Source organism: Crinia signifera, chromosome 3 (genome assembly GCF_055691185.1).
Source record: "Crinia signifera chromosome 3, ASM5569118v1, whole genome shotgun sequence".
Classification (NCBI taxonomy): Eukaryota; Metazoa; Chordata; class Amphibia; order Anura; family Myobatrachidae; genus Crinia; species Crinia signifera.
In genome coordinates, this window is record NC_139219.1 from 173,237,780 (window position 1) to 173,263,208 (window position 25,429).

Genomic DNA, 25,429 nt, shown 5'->3' on the forward strand with positions numbered 1-25,429 from the left:
TTTTCGCCAACATGCCCACTTTCAACACTCGACATGCGGAACATTGAATTCCGCCTGTCGAGTATCTGGCAAGCTGAGCAAAAATGGGCCAAGATTCAGACAGTCGGAACCCTGGATTGATTACCCCCGATATGTGTTCTTCTAGAAAAAAAAAAAAAAAAAAAATTATATATATATATATATATATATATAATTATATCAGGTTCTAATTGTTCATCCCATAGGAGAAGGAGGTTCCCACAGGAGCTCTAAATCATTGGCACCATAGCAGGAACTTCAATGGTTAATTAAGAAGCCCTGAGGATAACGATTAGAAAATTTGGCACTCTACACTAGCAGGGTTATTGCATTTTATTTTTAATTTTTTTTTCTATTGATAATGGATCACCGGCCCTAGGGCCATTCTCAAAGTAAGGACTAAGCATCATCTCAGTCTAGACCAATAAGGTCCCAAGACCGATTGTCTCTGAAAAAGGATCTATAGGATAAGACCTTTGACACAACATAAAGACTACTAACTATTCCCCTGATGAAGTCTGTGTAAGACGAAACTCGTTGGGATTTTTGTCATACCGCTATTTGAAGAATGAAATAAAACACATTATTGGAAACTCAACACTTTATTGATTATTTGGAGTCTGAAGGAACGTGTGGACTATTGAATCTATCTGGGCGCTGTACCACTATTGGGGAGCGATCTGTGGGTATTGTTTCCTAGTCCTCTGGAAACCTTGTGGTGAAGCAGCCCTAAATTTATTGTACATAATTGTGTTAATTGTATACAGTTATATCTGGGAAACACGACATATAAGCGTGCAGGAAGTATTGGGATAGAAATATATATATTCACCTACAGGACAATCATGTGTAGCAAACAAATAAAATAAAAGTGACATGGGTTGTTTATTAGCATATCTTTATTAAACTGAAAAAAGGAAGAAAAAAAAGTTATGCAAATCAAGTTTGAAATTGATTAAAATTAGGGCTGGACAAATTCCAGCAGCCAGGCAGACCTAGGGCCTTATTCTAGTTCACTCTGACAAAATCCTTCTAAAGCAGTGTACACACAGGGGGCGATAGGGGCTGAAATCGCTGGAAATATGGTCGCTGGCGACCATATTGCCAGTGATTGGAGTGTGCCCTGGCGATAAATCGCCAGGTGCGCGCTCCCGTTTTCAGCCCCGTTCTAATCGCAGGAGCTTGCTCCTGCAACCAGCTGATCGCTGATGAAAAGGAGAAACTGAGCAATATATTGCTAGCAATATATGGCTGAGCAATATATCTCCTCCCGTGTGTGCGCACCTTTAGATGGACAAAGCCATGTGCACTGCAAGGTGGGGCAGATGTTACTTGTGCAGAGAGAATTAGATTTGGGTGGGGTTTTACTTCAAAGTGAGATCTATATTGCAGTGTAAAAATAAAGCAGCAGTATATTTACCCTGCACAGAAACAAAATAACTCACCCAAATCTAATTCTCTCTGCACATTTTACATCTGCCCCCCTGCAGTGCACATGGTTTTGTCCATTGAAGAAGGATTTTGTCAGAAAGAGTGAACTAGAATAAGGCCCATAGTACCTAAGAAACAGCTGTACAAGCTGGACATATGGGGGCACATGTAATAGGGTTTGAGATTGCCAGTCAAACTCAAGGCCCCCATACATTAGGCAGACTTGTCAGATCTAATTTCCCAAGCTACCCGGGAGAGCTCACTAACGATTTGGCGATTTATTCAATGTCAAATTCCCGGGGAGCTGTGGCGGGCAGGTAAAAACAAACAAACAAACAAAAAAACACCTGGGCATCGTCGGGATCCGGGCTGCAGCATCGCAAGAAGGCAGGCAATCTGCAGTGTCTTTGAAGTGCTGAGCAGAAACTGTGGATGGCTTGAAAAAGACCACAGTAGTGGTTGAAACGCGTTGGCAGCGGTACCACAGCTACTAAAGGAGCTACACACTTTCTGGGGAGGAAGACATCAGCCAGGAACCTTGCTGCAGCGGTCCGGGACTGGTAACCTTTACATCAAGCTGTCATTCCCTGAAATGCCTTATTGAGAACTGATTACATCTAGTTCTCCACGCTTTCTGGTAATTGCAGACTTTCTCCCACCTCAGGATATGTGCCGATTCCAATGCTGTTATATTTTAAGCCCGTTTGAGAACTCTTTTCATTAAGGTTCTCATTTTATTCTGGTAATTGTGCTTTCAGATTGTTACCCCAGGAGGGAACCAAAAGCATTGTTTTGGATTTTATTGTATTAAATTATACTTTGTTACGCTATGATCCACTCTTTTCACATGACTATGACATCCAATTGATGAGAGTATACTTGTGATTCTATACCGGAAGCATCCTCTACAGTACAGTTCTGAAAGGGTTGTATAATACCTTTATTTTATACATGTGAAGGTGGAGGCACAAACAACGTTTTGGTGTTAAACTTTGCCCACACTGCAGAACCCGTGGGCACCTCTGCACTAAGGACACCACTCACATTCACTACTCTTTGGATAGGGTCAGCACCCCTGCACTTTGGATACCAGTGGCAAACTGGCACTGAACACTGACCACACGCAGCCCTGCAATGAGGATACCAGTAGCACCCCTGCACTGCCGACACCACCAGAAACCTTGCAGAGAGTACAACTCCACCCGTGCACTACGGACACTAGCATCACTTTCAAACAGAGGACTCCGCCAGCACACATTAACTGAGGATACCACTGGCATTTCTGTACTGCCGTTACTGCCTGCACTCCCGCCACCAATCCCCTCTTCTGAGGACACCACTTGTCAAAGTGTACTATTTGTATTCGACCTGCACTGTATGCAACCTCCACTGTACTATTGTACACTAACCCCCCCCCCCTCCCCCTAAATCTAATGTCTACATCCCCATTCACCACCTTTTGGAGCTAGATGCAACATCATGCAGCCACCACAGCTCCCTTCAAATGGTCAAGACACTACTCCGTTCTCTAAAACGGCTGCTTTGCCACCCCTTAGACCACCACCACATTTTATGCAAAGCAACTGCAGTTTGAGATTGCACACTGGCATGGTCACAATTAGCGACCTGGAATGTGGTCTCCGTCACCTCCCAGCCGGCTCCTGCATCCGTCACGCCGGGGACAGCTAAGCAAGCTGTCCCCGGCGCCTCCTCCTCCCCCCTGCAGCCGGAAGGACGTCCGGCTGCGTCGATAGGGGGAGGAGAGGTTTACCTTCCAGGAGGACCCTTCAGGAAGGTAAGCCAGAGGGGGGGGGGGGGGGGGGTGTCGACGAGGCGGCGGGTTTGCGTCGGCGGCATAGGGCGGCGAAAAGAATCCCATAGGCTTCTATAGGGTATCGCCACCCAAAGGTGGTGATAGCCTTCACTGCGGTATCATTTTTGATACATAGGAAAATGCGGTAAAGCCGGGGTTTTACCGCATTTTCCATTTGATACATCTCGCCCCATGCAAGCAAAAAACACTGTTTGACCTTTCCCATAATAAAGAAAGCTCAGAGACATTTTCATACGACCATATCAGGAAACACCTATACATGTAGTTTTTCTAGAGAAAATAATCAAATAATTATTTGTTTGTTCCCTCTTTATAGTATGTAGGTTCTCAAGGCAATGTCAGGGGTACACAATGAGCAATAGATCATTAACGATATAGAAATCATCCAGTGTGTGCTCAATATCACAGATATAGAGAAGGTGCATCTGTGCATGCAGCTCAATCTGACAATATGGTCAGTACACTTGGTGGGATCCTCACTGACATTGTTGACCGATCGTGTGCTTGTGGCCCCTCCGATAGAGTTAATGACGGTGGTGCAGGGAACTGCTAAATGTTTACCCAGCATAACAGTCCGGTTTTATGGATATTAATGTTTGAGCACAGATAACTTATACACAATTCATTTTGATCTACCTAACTTGTGTACTTAAAGTAACATATTAGAAAATATGTGACGAACATCTTTTAAAATACATTTTATGCAAAACCATGAATTTTGCAATCAGCGTGCATGTGGAGCACTGTCTCAATATGTACATAGTCCTGGAGACATTACAAAGATCCATCTCTGGCAAGGCTTACTCCGGGTACTCCGGTTTCCTCCCACAATCCAAAAATATACTGGTAGGTCAATTGGATTCCAACAAAATTAACCCTAGAATGTCTGTGTGTGTGTACATATGTTAGGGAATATAGATTGTAAGCTCCACTGGAGCAGGGACTGATGTAAATGTTCAACAATACTCTGTAAAGCGCTGCGGAATATGTGGGCGCTATATAAGAAACGGTAAATAAAGGCTTACGCCTATTACTAGCATGCAAACAGTGAACTGATTCAGACTGCAAGTGGTTAGTTGCCAAACCGACAGAAAGAAAACCATCCTGTGCAAATCTGCAAGTGAACAAAGAAAATATCGCTATGCACTACCCTGATGCCGATCCATACGCAATTCACTCATGATGGAATGATCTTCCCGGTCTGTGCAAATGTAAGTCTGGCCCTTCCCCAATGTTGCAACAGACAGGCTAATCAAGGCCAGTGCCGATGTCACAGACTCTCAATTAGGGCGGGATGTACTAACGGGAAAATGCGGTAAAAGACCCGTTTTACCGCATTTTCCGATGTACTATTACCCGGCCGCCAAGTCACCGCATTGTAGGTTATCGCCACCTTTAGGTGGCGATACCCTATAGAAGCCTATGGACTTCTTTTCGCCGTCCGCCGCAGACCGCCCCCTCCGCCGAAAAACCCGCCGACCCCCTCTCCCCCTCCCTCTGGATTACCTGGTCCAGGTCCTCCTGGACCCGGAAGGTAACACATCTCCCCCCTGTAGCCGGAAGGACGTCGGCTTCATCACTAGGGGGAGAGAAGGAGGCGCCAGGGACAGCCTGCTTAGCTGTCCCAGCCTGAGGGATGCAGGAGGGGGCAGGGAGGTGATGAGACCCCCCCGCACACCACATTCCAGGTATCGCAGGGGTCCTCCGTCACCGCATCGCGATGCCAGCCGCATATGTAAGTACATATGCAGCAGCATCGTGGCGGACAAGCGGCAATGTATATTAATACATCCCGCCCTTAAAATGCCTGGCACGCCTGTTTTTTTGGACACTCCCAGATCGCTACCACCCACAAACGCCAATTTCCCATCCATTAAATATATTTTTGCCATTTGGGACATGATTTTGGCTAACGCATGCACGCTGATCAGTATGTATGCAATAATAAGATTTGCCATTTGCACAATAGCGATCAACTGATTCAGGCCCTGTGTTGGCCATCAGACTGGCTTATCAGAGCTTTATAAACTACTGCGATCCGCACAGGAGAACAAAATACTTCACCGCATGTAGGAGATATCACCTGTGTTGGTGCGCTACTAAATAGCAACCTTTCTTAATGGGCGTACACTGAAAGATTTTTGCTAGTGAGCGGCTTTGACTAGATACAACAGCGATTTGTCTATGGGCGATTTTGACTATACTAGAATTAACATACTTGGTTGGTATATTATTGCAGATCGCCTAGTGAATACCTCCTTCAGCATTTAATACCAGCGATTTTGACTAGACAGCTAGCGACATACTCAAAATATTCTTGCCTGCCAGCTCTTTTTTACTAAGCTATATTATAGGGTGATTTATTTAACCTTGACAGCAATCTTCACTAACTTAAGCAATTTTGACTATGTAGTCAATATCTCTTCGAAGCATCGCTTAATGTATACACCCCTTTAGGAAAGAGCAACTTTCACAGAAATGGAAGTTTGGTCAATTTGATAGAACATTTTTTTTTTTTTTTTTTACAAAAGCCATGGATAATATAGGATTCACATCCTTCTCTCTCAACAAAGCATAACGCTACTTTTATTATATATTTTGGTACCATTCAAAGTGTTCAGAAATAGGTTATCCAGAGATGATCTCAAACTAAACTAGCTTGCTAACTGCCCTGCATGGTTTAAGGATCATAGGGATGAACTGAGAATGTCCACCTCTTTTTGGTACTGCAAAGTGGATGGAGCAGGAAGAGGCACCCTGAGACACGGAAGGGAAGCGAGCAAAAGCCACAATTTTGTTCAGTGAAGTAGCATTTCCATAAAGCCAGTAGAGAACAAAAATGAGTTTCATGAAAAAAAATAAAATAAAAGGTTTACCCAGTTCAATTTAATATATTAAAAGGGCAGTCCTGAAAAAGTATATAGCAACCATTATCTGCATGCAGTTAAATCATCCAATAATGGATTGTACAGAAAATAATGGGGTGTATTCATTGCGGCCGGCGAGGGGGTTAAACACAGGGGTCATTGTAAACAAGTGATCGTCGCCGTGTACCCCCCTCGCCGGCCGCTCACCCTATTCACCGTTCCAGGGGGAATCCTCGCTGTCAGAGTATGGTGAGAATTCCCCAAAACAGCAAGACTCGTGGCTAATGCAGGGAGCTCGCTGCATTTAGCTGCGAGTTTTACTGTTTTAGCAGCCGCTTACGCTTTTCCCCCCTCGCTCCAAAAACAGAGCAAAGGGAAAACAGCATATGTAGCGGGTCAGTTGCAAGCTGTGACAGTAGCTTTAGCAATTGCTCGTAACTTCAAAATCAATAGCTGCCTATCTGCTCGGTTATGCTTATTTTTAATCTACCTAATAAAAAAAAAAATTGTGCAATTATAGCCTTAAAGAAAAAAAAAAAAACACACACACACACACACACACACACACAGGGAAGTACAGAATGCTGGGTGCGAGCTGTGACAGCGAGCAGGCAGCACTGCTCGCTGTCCCAGCATTGAATACTGCCCAGTGTGTGTTTTTTTTTTCCACCTTTAAGGTTATAATTGAACAATTTTATTAGGTAGATTAAAAATGTGCATAACCGAGCAGATAGGCAGCTATTTATTTGAAGTTAAGAGCAATTGCTAAAGCTACATTCATTTAACCAGTGGCTCAAACTGGGTGCCGTGGGGATACTGATACTGTAAAGAACATCATTTTAAGAAAAAAAAAAAAAAAAAAAAAAAAAAAAAAAAGTGTGAGCCACTGCATTTAAATATATATTTAGTTTCTTATATAGCGCAGCATATTCTGTTGCGCTTTACAATTGGAAACAACAGTGATTAAACAAACTGGGTAGATACAAACCGACATGGAGGTAAGAGGGCCCTGCTCGCAAACTTACAATCTATAGGGATAATAGGAGGGATACAAAAGGATAGAAATCTAGCATGGCATTCCCATCAGATCACAAGACAGTCCTGATGGGATGCAATTAGATATGAATGCTATTGGAGGTTATTTGGGGGTTCTGGAATATGATAGGCTTGCCTTAAGAAGTGAGCTTTCAGGGAAAGTTTGAAAGTTTGGAGGCTAGAGGAGAGTCTTAATGTGCATGGAAGGGCATTCTATAAGGTGGGTGCTGCTCAACAAAAATCCTGCAAGTGGGAGCGAGTAATAAGTGTGGATGAGAGATGCAGATCTTGTGCAGAGCGGAGAGGTCGGGTGGGGATATATTTTGAGTAATGGCTTTGTATGTAAGTAGAAGTATTTTATATTGAATGCGGTAATATACAGGCAACCAATGGAGGGACTGACAGAGCGGATCAGCAGACAATGAACATCTAGCAAGTTAGATCAGCCTCACAGCTGCATTATTATGAAATATTTCCCAATTATTCTGTATACCTACATAAACATGTTAAAATACACACTATCGACCTCTAAGTATGCAAGTCTCTAACCAGTAATTGACATTTAAATTTTTTTTTTTTTTAAACATTACCTTCTTTCCCCATTGTTAACCTGCAATACACCAGCAGCACAAGATACAATTTTGAAAGCAGTAACATTTTTATTTCATTGTTATTTTTATTAGCTGAAAGACTGTCCATCAGCATCCAAAGTACAGCAATACAGACATGCATGCCATGACAAGCTGATAACATACAGAAGTACATTTTACACCTGATCTGCAAAATCAATATGTAATCAAATAAGCTTCACAAATAAATGCATTTTTATATTGTTTTACCCTAAACTAGAAATCATTTACAGACAAAAAAAAAAAAAAAAAAAGTCAAAAAGCAATAACTTTGCCGAATAGGATGCCATAATAAATAAGTTTTAGTTCCACAAAATTACTTCAAGGATTTCTTTAAAAGCTGTACTACATAAAATCTATTTCTTCACATCAAACTCACGCATGTGCAGACTAAGAAAGGTTAATAACTGAACCATGTTTTTATAGGTTACATGCAAACTGCAGGCTTGATATGTTGTTGATTTGCTAAAGGTTGGGAGTGCTTATCACCACAATTCCCTCACAAGGACCCCAGCCCCCATCAGAAGCTTTGTGGGTGGGACCCCTCCCCCACTGTAGTTGCTATGCGAGTTCTGAGAAAATATGGTAACGTTCACTATGCTCAAAAACAAAAGCTAGTATAATATGAAAGTGAACCAGTACCTCATTATTTCACATGCCAACAGTAGTCAGTATTGCAGGTTTGTTTTTGTTTGTTTTTTTTTAAACATTCAAGTTCTACATTTTAGTTTTTCTTTTAGAATATAGAAGAGTGAATACACCAACATTTATTTACTTACAGTTTCTTATATAGCGCAGCAGATTCCGTTGCGCTTTACAATTGTAGACAGTGATAAAACAAACTGGGTAGCAACAGACAGACTTGGAGGTAGGAGGGCCCTGCTGCAAGCTTACAATCTATAGAACATGCAATCATATAGTTATCCTATTTACTGCAAACAATTGTGTGCAAACCAAATCCCTTATTAAAATACATACATAAATAAGTGTAGTTCAACATTTATCGTATCAATATTATGCTTCAGGCGCAAAACTGCCATTATGAATATCAAGTGTTAAAGCAAAGCAGCCCCATGTCCAGTATATTGACAGTGTCATATTACATATTTCAAATGAGCCATCTTAACCATATTTGTTTCGAGAGAGGAAAAAAAAAAAAGGAATTTTTGACGTCTGATTCATCCTATGATTCACCTTCAACCCTATCTGTGACTCATTGAAGGGAAGTCACATGACCAGAACACAGAACGCAAGAGGACTGTTTTCTTTCCTCTATGAGGGGATGGGTGGGGGGTGCCTTTCTGCAGGAGAAACAAAAGCTTGGTATTAGCTGTCCAGGGCCATTCATGGGTGGGGCTTGCATGCCAAAAAAAAAGCAGTAATGGGCTGAGGTTAATCTTAATGGGGGCCCCACTTTAACCTTCTGAATGCGTCAAAGACTGCAATCACCTCCCCCACAAGGTTTCCTACTCCAGTAATAGTAACAATGACACATTTTAAAGGTTTACGTTTGCATAAATGCAAAAATCATCACTAAATGGCAGTCACCAAAAACACACATACTATTTATAAAACTGATCTGGTGTGTGGTTTATAGGATTATATAAAAGCTTAAAGTTACATGGATAATATGCAACTTCCAATAACTTTAGTGATAGGTGGTCTCTGTACCCTACGGTTCTCCCGTATAAATGTTTGGGTCTATAGATAACAAAGTGTTAAGAGTATGCTTCAAGTAAAAGGTAGGTACATTTATTAAAGCTTGTAAACATGAAAAAAAAAGAGAGGTGATGTTGCCCATAGCAACGATTTCCTGTCTATTTCTTTGTTGCATCCTAGAAAATGATAGACAGAATCTGACGGGTTGTTGTTTTGGAAAACATCACATCTTCTCATTTTGGGAAGCTTCAGTAAATTTCAAATGTATTCCTAAGTGTTTACAGCTAGATGTAAATATACATTATCTTTGATGCAAACTTGCATAAATATTGTCAAACACTCTGCACAAAGCACTAGAGAATAAAACGACCTAGAAATAGGTGATTTAAATAATAATAAAAAATAAAAAAACACACCCAACAAGTGGATAGGATGCTCAGAAAAACTGCTGTCAAGCAGATCTATTGCTGGTCCTAAGGCATGGATCACAATTCAAGCATAATACATGGATGGAGGGGAGGAGGATCTTCAAGACAGGAAGGCAGCAATAGGCCTATCCTGTAGACAAAATATGGTTTTAAAAGTACCTAAGGAAGTGGTAAGCAAAGAACAACTATGACCCTCACTTCCCCAGTTTGATCAAGAGAGTCTGCAACCTGAGCCAAAGGGTACAAATTCCTCCCATTCAAAGCATCTTCAATGGAGTGGGGGAAGGAATGTTAACCAGTTTGCTGCTGAACAGAAAAAGGAACAAATAGGTTTCTCCAAAAATAGGACTTATCAATGGAATGTCAGATGTTTCTATTTGGTATGAAGTCCGTACCTTATTTGAATGAATGTGAGCAGTTATCATTTTCCTAGCACCAAGGTGATGCAGTGTATTAGGAGTAGTGTTAAATGTATATTTTATTGTGAGCAAGTAATACAAATGTGCAGACATTAATATATATATTTATTTACAGTTTCTTATATAGCGCAGCAGAGGTAGGAGAGCCCTGCGTCAAGCTTACAATAATATTAATATTTTTTTTTTTCATATATATGAATGATCGGTAAGCCTCGGCTTACAACTATTTTGCATGGATATATTAGTCAGTCAATGCTGTTCTTACGCAAGAACCACATTTTCTACATTTAACACAAAAACAAATGCATTAACAGTTATTATGGAAATATCCAAAATCATAAAACCTGTTAAACCCATATTTAAAACAAACCCCCCCCCCCCCCACACACACACACACACACAGTAGGGAGGAGGTAGCAAAATGTTTATACTGATGTATGGCAGCAGTAGGATGTACATGTCGTTTTGGCCTTATCCAAAGACACACAAGCAATCAACAAAAACACAGGGAGATAATGGCATCTCATTATAGGAAGACTTCTTAAAAAGAGACCTGCAGTCCAAAAAAAAATAATAAAAAAAACAACCACCACATTGTAATTGTCAAGATACTTGTACTTCAATTGAATCAAGTACTATAAATGCATTACTTCACAATATAGGGCAGTGGTCAATGCTCCAGATTTTTATTTAGGCGAATCGGGCTGTTTTCACTCCTTAAAGTGTAATTGTGCATAATTGGGCATTACGGATGGTGTAATAGTTAGCATTACTGCCTCACAGCGCTGAGGTCATGGGTTCAATACCCACCATGGCCGTAAGGGTTCAGAGTTTGTATATTCTCCTTGTGTTTGCGGGTGTTTACTCTGGATACTCCGGTTTCTTCCCACAATCCAAAAATATACTGGTAGGTCAATTGGCTTCCAACAAAAATTAACCCTAGAATGGCTGTGTGCAGGTACATGTGGTAGGGAACATAGAGTGTAAGCTCTACTGGGGCAGGGACTGATGTGAATGCTCAACTATACGCTGTAAAGCGCTGCGGAATATGTATGCACTATATAAGAAACTGTTAATAAATAAAAAATAACTGCAATTGAAAACAATACTAATAAAAAAAAAAAAACTAATAAGTATAGTATTGTCAAAGTAATAAATACTTGGCTTACATTTAACATTGATCATATAAATATTTGTTAAAATCATGAGATACTGCAGTAAAAGTTACATTACTGAAATAATTTAACCTTATGATCCAAGTGATTTATTATTGTGTCTGCATTTGCCAGCATGGTACAATAAGTTACCCTTTACACAGCTAACCGAAAGAGAAAAACACAAGGATGATTAAAACCCTTATTTCAAATTGGTTTACAAAATACCCAGTTTCCTAGTGGTCAAGGAGCAATGCAAACTTTCAGAACCTAAACATCTCTCAGGAAAAAAATAAACAAACAACAACTAGCATAGAAACTAAGGTGTCCATACACGGTGCGTTTAGCGGGTGTAATGCATGCTCCCGCGCAGATCCCATCACACAGTTCAAAGTATGTGCTGCACATACTTTTTGAACTAGCTTCGGATCGCATGCGATGCCATCTTGTTCAAAACACATCCAATTATTGCATGGGCACCTTAATGTTTAGATAAATTAAGAAAGTTATAATGTCACATGGAAACAATGTAATTTAATTTAATGTAAACGGTCACTTAGAGGGCCTTGGACAGTTCAAAGATATTGCTCAAACTCCCATTGTTGGGGGGGGGGGGGGGGCAGTTAGGAGGGAGAGGGAATTGTTATAAGAAAAATACCAGCCAATCAGCTTCTTCCTTACAATTTACAGGTATATTTGAGAAAGATGAAGATATGTGCGGATTGGTTGGTATTTTAGCTCCTTCACCTAATGGGAGTGTATTATCCAAGATATATTTAGCCATTGTTAATGAAGCATTTTATACACAACCACATAGATACATTTTTCAGACACATTCAGTGCTTTGAAGTGACAGTCATGAATGTAAACCTATATTTTCCTCTCTGCTTATTAATTTGTAATCAGCCATCTTATGCTAAGAATTCCCAACTCCACTGCCCTCTTGCCACCGTACACACATTGGCATATATTCAATGCCGTGGGCGAGCGGTGACTGCGAGCAGGACTTTTTGCTCGCAGTCACCGCTCACCCTGTCAGTATTCAACTGACCCCCCCCTCATTCGCAGATTCCCCCTCGCTCCGTTTTTTGAGCGAGGGGGAATTTGCGAATGTGCCTCCAAAAGCTGCGAGAGCCAAGGCTAATTACAGCGAGTTTGCTGCACTAGCCGCGGCTCTCGCAGTTTAGGGGAATCCTCGCAGTTCTGTGACTGCGAGGATTCCCCCGGAACGTTGCATAGTGCGAGCGGCCGGTGCGGGGGTTAAACTGCGAGGATCACTGGTTTTCTGTGATCCTCGCAGTTTAACCCCCTCGCACCGGCATTGAATACTGCACACTGATAAATTCCAATGATGCACAGAAAGAAAATGCTTACATGTTATTTTTTCATCTCTATTCCTAATGAACTACAAATATCAGGCAAACATTGAATATCAACTATGATGACACATGTGACAACAGGAAATGTGGCAAGGCATGTAGCTGTTAAAGGAACCTTCCTTTAATACTTACAGCTGCATGCCTTGCCACATGTCCTGTTTTGAAGCACAAGGTCTGTCAGCAGCCACATTCAATTAATAGTAAGTAATACATTACAGTGCGCACTCATTGTCAATTAAAACCAACATTTTAAATAGAATAATAATAATAAAATTCCACTTACAGAACCTGGCTAATTTATTTGCATCAGTATCATAACTTATATTTGATTTATAGCTTAGATAAATATATCTTTCATTTAAAAAGATGCAAAAAAAAATGCAGTTTGCAAAGAAAATAGTGTAAACATTGAATCCAATATCACATGAGTGTAATAAAGAAGAAGAAAAAAAAAAAAAAAGACCACCACATTAAGGGGATAGTACATTTGGTAATTGCATCTTAGTTACTCAGGGGGCGGAGCCTGGGTTCCCAATGCTGGATGCAAATCTGTTGAAAAACTGATACAGGGTACACACAATATTTGTAATACTTTGTCACTTAACAATTCAGTTAAGAAATATTTAGCAACTTTGAAGGACACACTAAACTTAATAAATGGAACTACCAATTTAGCAATGTAGCCAGAGTCCATTGGTTTATAATAAAATATAAAAAGTGGGACTGATTCAATTATATGCAAAAGGTTCCTAAATAGTGGTACTATGTCCCTCAAGTGAAAGCTAGCCAAGTAGGTGCAATGCTAAAAGGGCCAATGTAAGTTTTTTCTATCAAAATTATGTGGAAACTAAAATGCATCATTTTAGTTTGTGGCTATGTACTAATAGCATAATGCAGGAGATTTCACAGCAATCTCTTGCAGAATGTTAATTAGCATCACAAATTGCAGTACCCATTACTAGCAATGTGAACTATGATGTGATCCCTATGTACCAAACCCTGAAAAGCAAAGCCTTTCACAGTTTGGCCACTTAGATATACACCATCTTCAGATGGTGGGTCAACTAATTTTAGCCTATGGAGGCATGATAACTGGAGAGAGATCATTCAATCCCCCTCCCGCAGCCTCTGCCTTGTGTCGTCCGCAATCCTGGAAAGCTGACCCTGTACGCATGCAGATTTACAAATGCTAATTTTTTTTCCACAAAATGCCAGGTAAGTGATCTGCAAGGACGTTTATTGCTATCACTGTCCCTGCAGTTTCCCTGTACATAGCAGGGTAACAACAGTCATGATCCATTGTATGCACCTTAACACCTTGTTTTTGCCCAGCGATGATGGGGGGTGTGCAGCTTTCCATAGCAGGACGCTATGGAAAGCCATCCACCCCGTATCTCATCTGCTGGTAGTACCAGATGAGCGGCAGTGGCGGCTGCTGATGCTGCGGGAGCACGCTTCACTGCTGAGCCATACACACTGGTCGGCTTCTGAGTTGAAACGGTAAAAGTGAGCTTTCAGATCAAAATTGTCCAGTGTGTATGGGCCTTTAATAAATGCAGCACTTCCACCATTATTAATACATATGCATCTAAAAATGAAAAATCTTTTCAGTGTATATATTTATTATATCCATAAACACTACTTGGCATTGAAAGAAAAAAAACAAGTTATGAATGTAAAAATAAAAACAAAAAACCTAAACCAACAAGTTTTACAGGTAAAATAAGAAATAGAAACTACTTGGAAAAAAAAAAACCAGTAATGTAGATGTATTACTTATAAAAAGTAATGCCCCATCCCAGTGGTTCGATTTGGTTTATTTTTTTATTTTGCTTATATAAGCTAATTCAAATCAAAATCAACTCGCACGGTTTTCCAGTTACATTTGATCCTGATGCGCAGCCCTGCGGCAAACAGAAAAATAGACTGTGCAGGCAAATCTATAGTACAGATCTATACTATATAATCCAAATCGAATGCGTTTTGCTTGCTGTGCGATTCGAATTAGGGAGAAAAAAAAAATAACCACTATACATAACAGTATTACAAACTAGTGTCAACATAAAGCAATACATACAAAAAAACATTTCATATCAGAATATTTTATTCTTTTGAAAAATGCTTAAACATAGTATTTTAGTTTAAGAAACATCCTTTTTTAGATTCACCCACAGTTTACACCCCAAAAATTTGTAAGTTTATAAATATACAATTACACAAAGAAGCTTTATACATCTATAAAATAAATTTATGAGGTCGTAAAAAAGCTATTTAACGACCTAAGGGAGGTTCAAATGAATAGGGGGGCCTAGGTGACTGATAGCAATCAGATATGACAAAGATTTAGGCAACTAGATTCCAAGGAGGAAAATAAATAAATACCAAGCTATAGTATACTTTTTATTAGGAGAATAATAAGAAGCAAAAAAAAAAAAAAAAGACAACAGAAGATAAAGAGAACACCTTCCATAAAAATAAGTACCCATGTATTTAATTTAAAACCTTACACCTTTTATTTGTTGAAGAGGAGAAACGAGAGTGCTGGGCCTTGGGGCAGGATATCCAGCAAAGGGCCGAGATGTCCCCATGTGAACCATCAAGCTCCATGTCACCAGAGCTTTGTTTCTTTCTGGCTGAACCATGGCCCCAATCAAAGCAACCACAAGTGCACATAAGGAAATAATAGGAGGGGCAAGGAGACCATTCCAGAAATTGATCAAAATAAAATGAATCATTCTTAGAAAGAAAATATAAATTTATGCTTGCAGTACATCATTATTACAAAACAGGAGGTAGCCTACAAATCAAGTATTCACCTAAGATGCACCAAACTTGCTGGAAGACATGTGGTTTGAATGATTGTACCAATACCAATCAATATGCAATCTAAAATGTAATTGTAGGTGGCAGGTTGCTTTCTTTGGAAGCAAGAAGCAACCGTTGTTAAACTGACCCTCTGCACTATTAAAAGGATATAAAACATATTGCAAAATTTGAGAATAGGCTCAGCAAATCAAATAGACAGTGACTTCTCATATGAAGCATTTAGCAAATGCTACAAGTCTGATGGCTAGACCTACGATCTTGATTTCTAATATACACTTTTAGGTTGTAATCCAATTGCAAAACTGTTACAGCAGCAGGTTAGCCTGCTTGCATCAATTTTACACACACACACACAAAAAGTACAAGAAGTATACACATGAACTGTCTCTGACCACATGTTGTCTTGGCTTCAGTGCCCTTAAAGAGACAGGGCTGACTCCCATGAGATTTCCTGCTGTTCAACTAGAATAAAGGCAACATGGCTCTTTCATAATGTGACCATTAACTTTATGATTATTTGTGCCACATGCATTTTGGCAGCTGCTCTGTTAGGACATTTTAAATATCAAGATCAAACCAAGCAGATTTATGCAGTCACCCAGTGTTGTTGATCTAATTTCAAAAAGGACTGTAGCACATACTGAACATGATTATAAAACATAAGGGCCAAGCTACATCTGGTGTTAACTGGCTAATTACCTTAATTTAAGGTAGTGTAGTTAAAGCAACTCTAATATGAACTATAAAGTAATTGTTGTTACGGTAATTACCTTCTACCTCCCCAATAAAAAGATTTTTTTGAAGTCTCAGAGAAAATGTCACAGATAAAGGGGTAACGTAGGAGGTGCAATGATTAATTTACTGCCTCTCAGCACTGTGGTCCCAAGTTCAAATCCCACCAAAGCACTGTATGTTTTTAGCATGGATGTTTGCAAAGGTTTCCTCCAGGTACCCCCCACAAAACCATAGTGTACGTACTTATGGTAAGGAATATAGAATATAAACTCCAATTGGGTAGGGGCTAAAACTAAATAAGGCATCAAAGCTACAGTACAAATCAATCAGCTACTAACTAATTTCTCAGACAGCCTGTAAAATGTAAGACAGAAGCTGGTTAGTACCTTATCTTTCAGAGTATTTAAAAATACCCCCACCCCCAAATAGTCTATGTAAAGCAATGCTAAATGAGTGCATTAAATTAACACACAGATAATATATTACTGAGCCAGGTATCTAAGACAGGATAAACACACAATGGAAAGATGTCCAATGTAAACATCCCTGTCACAGTTCAATAAAGGAAGCCCAGCAAATAAAACAGATTATCTTCCTGGAACTGAAAGGGTCAAAGTAGGTGGTTTGTCCATCTCCTAATAGTGATTACAGTAGGGAAGAGGAGGAGGAAGAGGGGCTACTTACTTGGTGTACAAAAACATCTACCGGGTTCTCCAAGGGACTTCCCTCTCGGCTTGTCATAGAGATGAAACCGAATCCCATCCGCACATTGAACCATTTGCAGTGGCCTGCACCAGGCAGGACCTGGGTGTCCTCCTCTTCCTCCTCTGATAGCTTCCCCTGCTCCTCTCCGCCACCTTTGTCAGATCCTCCTGGGGAAAAAGGAAATAGTAAGAGGAAAAGCTATTGGGAAACATAAAGCGAGCAGCGACGTACCTGCAGCCTCTGCTTTCCGCTGCACGCGCTGCCTCTATCGCCTGTAAGCCTGTTTATTTATGAACACATGTGCTCGCAAAGCACGGGCTGCGCGGAATCAGCACTGTGCGGCTGGGATCGCTGTTTCTCTCCATCCACTACTCGCAGCAAGGTAAACGAGAGCGCTTGCAAGGACGGCGTTTGTGCAAGGCGCCGTGAGGAAAGTGAAGCGAGGTCTGGGGACTATTGCACAACAACTTGTTATTGCACATGGACTGATCGTTTAGACATCCCCTACACAGTACTTGACTTGAAATAAAAAATAAAAAAAACCGGAACAGGTGGGGGGTAACGTGTTCTCAAGGTTAAGGGTAGGAAAACGGCGACTTCAGCCACAACAGCCATTCAAACAAAAGCCTCCCCCCCCCACCCCCTGTCCTCGGCTCCCGGCAACCGGACTGCACGTTTGATAGTCCAGCAGCCCGACATGGGTTCAGGTTGTAGGCGCTCCCCACCCCTTATTATGCCCCTCTCTCGGCCGACTCAAAAGAACCGATTGTCTAACAGATAAACATTGGAAAGAAAGAGACCAGGCAATGCACCTTCGGCCATGATGCCCGCTGCTCCAGGAACGAAAGATGAAAAGTTTCCTTTCTGATGGGGTTGATCTGCTGCATCAATGTAACATCCTGATTTGGAGCGAACCCAATTTTAGCTCGCATGGTCTAGCGTGCTCTCCCTCTTGTGCTGCTCCCTTCCCCGTGCTGCTCGCTCCCCGGCCCCCTCACGCACACGTGACTGTGACAATTACATGCCTCCTTGCTACTAATCCCAGCACGGATCCTGGAGGGGCCGGCAGGAGCTGCGCTCAGCCAATCGCCGCCGCCTCCCGGGCTGCTGCTGCCACGGAAATCATTTATGAATGAATCTGCAAACACGCCTCACTCACTCTCACACACACACACAGCCGCATGTCAGCGCCCGACACAGAACCACGTCCCTGCCTCTGTCTGCACTGCAGCGGGGGCTCACACGCCTGGCTCCCCGTAGTATGCACTCACGGTGTACGAATCCTACTGCCCCCGCCCGCACACGGCGATGCTATGTACGTACGGAATGTTTACCACGGCTAGTTCTATTTTTACAACTTCAATGATTTCGGCACGATGCGCTGTGACTGTGGTGTGCCCGGCGTATTATTATTCTACCATTACCGGGGTTATCCGGGGCGTTTTATTATTTATTATCCAGCAGCTGGAGATGCAGCACTTGGGTAAAACGTGCTGGAGGTAGCAGTGTGTGTTTTTTCCCTTGCAGAGAGGAGGTGGGGGGAGGCGGCGGCTGCGGGATCGGACTTCACAGGTTTGCCTCGCCATCTCTTTCCGGGGGAGGGGACGTGATTAATGACTTCCTAAATAAGAGCCCAGCATTGCAAAGGAGGAGGCAAGGGGACCTCAAATTGAGTTTCTTAATCAGCAGAGATTGTTCTTAAAGAGAGGGGGACCACATAATGGGACAGGGTGATGACGGGACACGGAAAGCTAAAGGGAGTGTGACAGAGGACATTCTCCTGTTCTACTCCATTGATCCGGCCACTTGTTTGTGTGTAAAGTAGTATGTTCTACCTTGTGCAGATCCTGCGTTTAAAAGGCAGATTGCTAACTATAGATCCCTGTCCTTTCAGGAACCTATGCTAAGTCTACACCTCCCAACATGACCCTCTCCAGGAGGGACACAATGCTCGGCTCCTGAACTTTCCTCTTAATGTATGATTGCCATCACCTGTGGGGAGCTAGGTAATTGATAAGATAGGTGTTCCACCACAGGTGATGGCAGTCATACATTAAGAGAGAAGTGCAGGAGCAGAGCAATGTGTCCCTCCTGGAGAAGGTCATGTTGGGAGGTATGTAAAGTGTATGTCCTAGCAGAATCCCGTTTAAAGCCCTGCCGGTAACCCGCGTCACTGTCTACTCTATCCTGTGTGTGAGCGTCTGTCCTGTGAGTAACCTATGGCGTGTAAGTGCCTGCCCTGCCGGTAACCTGTGCAAGCATCGGCTGATGTGTACGCCGCATGGAGAAGGGCACCCCGGGGTAGTGGTCAGTACTACTGCTGCATTCAAAAAAGCAATCCGAAAGGCTAAATGGGAAAAAAAGGACAGATTGTGGGCCAAGAGGTTCTTATTTGCAGTCAAATTCTGTGTTGTATGTAAGGTGTAGAGGGAAGGCTTGCAAGAACCCCTATAAACCTACTGCAACATGCCACGATCGGGGTTCCTAGCACATGTCCAAACTGAAGCGAACACCTACTACCCACGGTAGTGTTACCGACTTACAGAAAGCTACAGTATAGCCTCTATCCCTCACCTGGGAGGTTCAGTGCAATTATATGATACACACGTCTGTCGGGGCAAACCCTGAAATCATTCTCGTAGCGCCCCGTAAAATAAAGCAATTACGATCGCATAAGAAAAAACTTATCTTTTCCCTGTTTCCCCATCACCAATATATTATTGCTGCTATGTCACAACTATTTGAGCAGAAGTAAACCACAACACAATCATTCATTCATCTTGGCCATATAATTGTGTACCCATTTGATCCGCTATTATTTTTGACGCAACTGGATTATTTCAGAGCTAGTGGCTAGATCCCGCATGCGGCACTTGCACACTGGTCACAGCACAATCTTTTATGCGTAAAAAGGAAATAAACCCCAAGCGATCAGACAAGTGAAGCAGAAGCCTAATCCCGACATTCCTTTGCCGTCTTGAACCGTAAATTTGCAATAAATAGCTTTGGCTATAGGCAGGCGCCCTATGTGGGGCTGCTGCTGCCCCGGCCTCTGGCAGTGCGGTAGGCGGAGCGCGGCCCCAGTCAGATGTCCCCACGGGCAGAGCGGTGCGGGCGGTGGGATGCGGCGGCTCCAGTATCACATCTTCCCACTTGCATGTCGGATCAGTAACCATTGCTGGGGCATATGGGGCACCCTGGGGGGTATTTCCACCCGTAACCCTATTGTTCTCACATCCAATATCGTCTTGTACCATCCAACCAGTTGTGCGAGGGGTTGGTGTCATTACTGATAGCATTCATGAGGGACGGAGGGTGCTCACCGCTGCTGATGGCACCTCCCTCCCCCCCGCCCATGGGGCTTCTGCAGAGCGCTTACACTGACACACTACCCATTGGGACTAAGTAAAAACCGGACCCGGATAAGACACCGGAACGCCGGACCAGACATCAAACTCTGCATTCCGGAGCTTAGTGTCTGGTTCGAGGGGTGTCTTGTCCGGGGGGATGCCTGTGATTGCTCACACCAGGGACATGGGGAAGGGGAGATTACAGCCTCCCCGTGTGGTCTGGACCGTTCCAGTTTTTATTACACCCCCGGACCATGCGGTGAGGCTGTATTCTCCCCCCTCTCCTCTCCCAGGTGACAGGTGCGAGAGCAGCCTCATCAGATGGAGCACCCCGGACAGGACACCCCCGGACCGGATACTACAAGCTCCGGAATGCAGAGTTTGATGTCCAGTCCGGCATTCCGGTGTCTTATCCGATTCCGGATTTTACCCATACCCCTACCCATTTGCCCCTAGTACAAGCTGCCAGCAGTGTTTTGCGCACGGTAATAGCGGCACCGCACCAACAACATGCTTGATAACGAAAATCCCCGAAACAACGTGTGTGTCTATAGCGGGATACACCGCGCAGCCGGGCACACGCGTCTCTACGACCAACTCCGAACTGCCGCAGCTGCGGACATATCCGTGCTGCGCTTGGGAACGTGCGGTGAGCGCGGTGCCGGGGACCATGGCATGCGGCGCTACTGCTGTCACACTGCGGTGGGGGGTTGGGCGGGCGGCAGCTGTGCCGTGTGACATCCCCCCCTAGCTACAGCGCGCGCTGCTTCTTCGGCTCAGCTGTAGCTTGTAGTTTCCTATCAATTTACAAACCACACCTGTGCCGCGGCCCCATCCACACTGCTCTCTCATTGGCGCGCTGCCTCAGGGTGGGGGGGCGGCAGCAGCGCGCGATTTGAATGGCCGCTTCCTCCCCCAGCAGTTTGCGTGCGTGATATGTCGTGTTACATTGACAGAAGCGCTCCTGACAATAAGCACCAATTAGGGATGGTCATCGTTGCCATCGATGGCAAAAGTGCAACTGACCATCGAGTGTAGAACTATTCAATGGATGACCATTGATGTTTTTAAATATCGATGGCCATCCATTTTCTTTGATTGTGTAAGGGAGGGTCTTCATGGGTGCTGGGGGCGGAGCTATGATCCATGTCCCAGCACCTTGAGGCAAAAGCAAAAACGAATTTATTAGTTTAAGCTTGACATCGATGGTGGGAAAAACCATCTGGTTCTCCCCCATCGATGGCAAAACTATTCAACATCGGCCATAAACCATCGATGATTTGTAATCATCCGATGGCCATCCCTACCACCAATACCTTCTTACATGATCGTCATATGAGACGTATGACAGCCCCACCCCGTCCATCGCCTCTGTCTCACATTACCGCCCTGCTGGTCCCTGAGGCTGAGCCCATGGTTCAGTAACCCTGCTAGGGTTGCACTACACCCTCCTGCTGCTGCTCCACTTCACTTAGCACTTCCCGCCTATTCCGCGCCGTGCACTGCCTGCTCTAGCACTCTGTCAACGGAATAACATGGAATCCAACTGCGTTGGGAGAGTCTGCGTGTGTCACCGCCATTAGAGACTTACGCCACAGGGGTGCAGTACCTCACACCTGCCAGCACGAATACCACTTCCTCTCCCTCGCACGAATACTTTTACAACACTATTACCTCGGCGGTACCATCTACAATGAGTAGGTACCAGTTACCGGCAGCAGCTGGATCAATCCTCTTTTTCTGCACCAGACACGGCTCCCACTAGTGGCCGCTCACAGATACAGGAGGAGGAGCTGCTGCACACAGGCGCAACTGTCAGATGTGGCAGATATATCATCCATATGGCTGATAGGCGGGGACAAGTGCCCCATCACCTTCTAGGAATACGCCGAGCCAAGGTCAATTCAAATAGTTCCAGCAGTTGGTAATAGTACCCACCCGTCACGTGGCAGATAGCCTTGGTATATGCAGGAAAACACACACACTCTAATAGAATGTGCGCATTTACAGCCTAAACTCTTCTTATAATGTTGTTTTTGTTGGAAAAAAAACATCCATTTTTTTTCGTAGAAAATTTTGTTCACAAAACTGTTTATATCCAATAATGTGTTTCTTAAGGTTAAAATAAATTAAATTAATGCAGTTACATGAAAATATTGTTTACACTAACAGTAGTGAGTGACAAGTGTACAGTACAGCATGATCCTTATTGCTAATGCCAAGTACAGTATACTAGTTACGTTACTGATCCATCTTCAGCTGATTTTTAAATTACAGGGTACTTATATGTTAGTTGGGCGCCCACTATATTTACTACGCTCATACCCCCACTATCCATGTCGCCATGGAGTTGATTTTATATAGTGTGGCAAAAGCAGCAAGCCACGGTGCCCAAAGCGTGGCGAGCGGACGCGGAAAACTAAGCAAATAGCTTAGTGGGCGCCCAACGTATAAGTACCGATTACAGTTCCCATTACCCAGGTGACATTATCAATAGTAAACCCCAACATGAAGCTAACATTAAAACAAATCATTTAGTGGGAATCATTACCAGTTATTTATGTAGCGCACGCACATATTCTGCAGCACTTTACAGAGAATATTTGAACATTCACATCAGTCCCTACACTAGTGGAGCTTACAATCTACATTCCCGACCACAAATTTACATATAGATATTGTATGGTTAATTTGTTGGAAGCTAATTAATCTACCAGTATATTTTTGGATTAGGTGGGTATTTAAAGCTGCGAGAAAGATATAATTGTTATAAAAGTACCAATTAATTAGCTCCTAGCTGTTATTTTCCATTTGCAGCCTGTAAAAAAAAAAAAAGTTGAAGCTGTTGTCACAATTATATATTCTTTCCTCCCCTTTATGGTAGGGGTATCCAATTATCTGCAATAAGCCTCATCCAGTGCTAACCTATTACCCCAATAAAGGCAGCACAAGCAGTTGCTTATCAGGGATTTTGTTTCACCTGCACCAGGCACGCAAACCATTACCCGCAATAAGTGCCAGCTTTCCAGGGCTGCAGCTGCGAAAATAATTGTTGGGGATTTTAATTGGATACCCTGTAAAAATATCAGCAAAACATTGGACACCCCTCATTTCTTTATTCTTGATCTCACTCCATGTTTTGATAAATATCCCCCTAAATGCTTTATGTAAACAGGAATTGTGCCCTAGGAACAAAGGCTGTTGAAGCTTTATAAAAAGGCATATTTTTGCTGTGTGTTGTGTAGATGAAACTATTTATCTGCTTGTTATTGAATCAAAAGTAAATCATGTAGTTTTATGACAGACTGTTGCTTGAATAATTGAGTATTAAAACCTAATTTACACAAAACTAGTCTATTCAGGATTTTTTTTAAAGCAATATGTTTACACTTTTCTTCTTTTTGATAATGTGTATTTTTTTCTATAGCTAGGGTTAGAGTGTTTAATTTTTATTTTACTCTTAATTAGTGTCCTTCCAGTACATTAGGTTAGACCTTAAGGGACACTAAACACATTCACCCACTTTACAGCAACTGTTTGTTTTAACTAATACAGACACACCAGCTCCATTTGGTGCTGAAATATATGATTACATTTTTATTTTACATAGAGGATTGTGATTACAACAGCATTTCTGCTTGATGTATATACTAAAGCCTCTCTAGATAGGATTGAGCAGTCCACAATGGTTAATAATCGTGAGTGCGTGTGCCCATGGCATCCTGGGCTTCCATTAGCTTCATGTGTCCAGCAGCTTACAGCCCCCATACCTGCATGCCATTTTTTAGGGTGCACATGACTAAATCCCATGTCAATCTGAAATAAAGAGATTTAAATGGATAAATCAATGTACATTTTCTACTTTTTTTTGTTTTGAAACCTTGGAATTTTAATCAATCATATTAAAGAATAGCACTTTAAAACTAAAAAAAATATTCTGATCTGATATTTCTATTTAGTATGTGTTGTTTTATTATTTCTGCAGCATTCTCAAGAAAACAAAAGCTTAATTTAATTAAAAAAAGTATATATATTTTATTTTTTTAAAGTCTTTACAATATCAGAATTTTAACATACTTTCAGATAAGACATATCCATGTGTTTGCAACATTGAGGGAGGTATTTATCAAAATTGTGAGATAAACAAATAAGCTCCTGTCATTTTTCAAAAATACTTATTTTAGCTCTCACAATTGTATATCTTTATGATCTTTAATCCCCATAAGTCATACTGTAATTGACTCGTTACACACAAAAAGCTGATTCAATTTATGTTAAGAGTGAAAACGAATGTAAAGTGTAGTAACAGAACAAAAAGTGCATGGGATAGGTTCTACTTCTATATGCTAAAACAGAAGTGGTACCAGTTGCTGTATGCATTTCTCCTACTGAGTAATGAAGCATATAGCACATTTTAAGCAGAAAAACCATAATCAGATATTTTCCTTATTTAGCTAATTATTTCCATCACTTGTTTGTCATGTTCTATACCAAGCTAGAACACCATTCATAGACAACCAAAGAACACACACTAATATTGAATGCGCCAACTCTGATAGGAGATGACTTACTAGCAATAGTTCTGGCAATTGTACAGCGCACAGCAACTGCAGGGCTCCATTATGTCTACTTACTCTCCTCTCTGCGACTGTTGGTTTCTTATGGGGATGTCTACATTTGCCTCCCAAAGCAGCAGTGTAACTGCTTTCATCGGAAACCAGAAGTTGCAGAAAGAGCGAGAGAGAGTGCAGCATGTAACCGCAAGGTAGCTGGACTGAATTAGTACACACCTATAGGAGATATCACAGACTTTTGTGCGAGATCCCACTGCTATAAAGTGTGGTGGTTGCTGCGCTGTTTTGGTTGGGCGAGATCATTAGCCAGAAATTGAACCCCCCCCTCCCTTAAGATTTCTTGTTGGACAATTCTATTACTGTGCAATTTTAATTTATATGAATAT

At 42.2% G+C, this 25,429-nt stretch overlaps 1 protein-coding gene across 4 annotated transcripts in view; it reads right to left on the bottom strand.

The window, feature by feature from the left end:
* Positions 1-25,429, bottom strand: part of LIN28B (lin-28 RNA binding posttranscriptional regulator B) — a 112,222-nt gene that overhangs the window by 59,571 nt on the left and 27,222 nt on the right. Inside the window, exons 1-2 of one of the 4 annotated variants that reach the window (XM_083176978.1) lie at positions 21,288-21,412; positions 17,099-17,286 (exon numbers count right to left, since the gene is read on the bottom strand). In XM_083176978.1, coding sequence (XP_083033104.1) covers positions 17,099-17,286; positions 21,288-21,321 — 222 coding nt within the window. In that variant the 5' untranslated portion in view covers positions 21,322-21,412. Of the gene's footprint in view, positions 1-17,098; positions 17,287-17,350; positions 17,471-17,931; positions 18,171-21,287; positions 21,413-25,429 lie in introns of those variants that run through there. The other 3 variants (XM_083176979.1, XM_083176980.1, XM_083176977.1) reach the window with 3 other exon arrangements.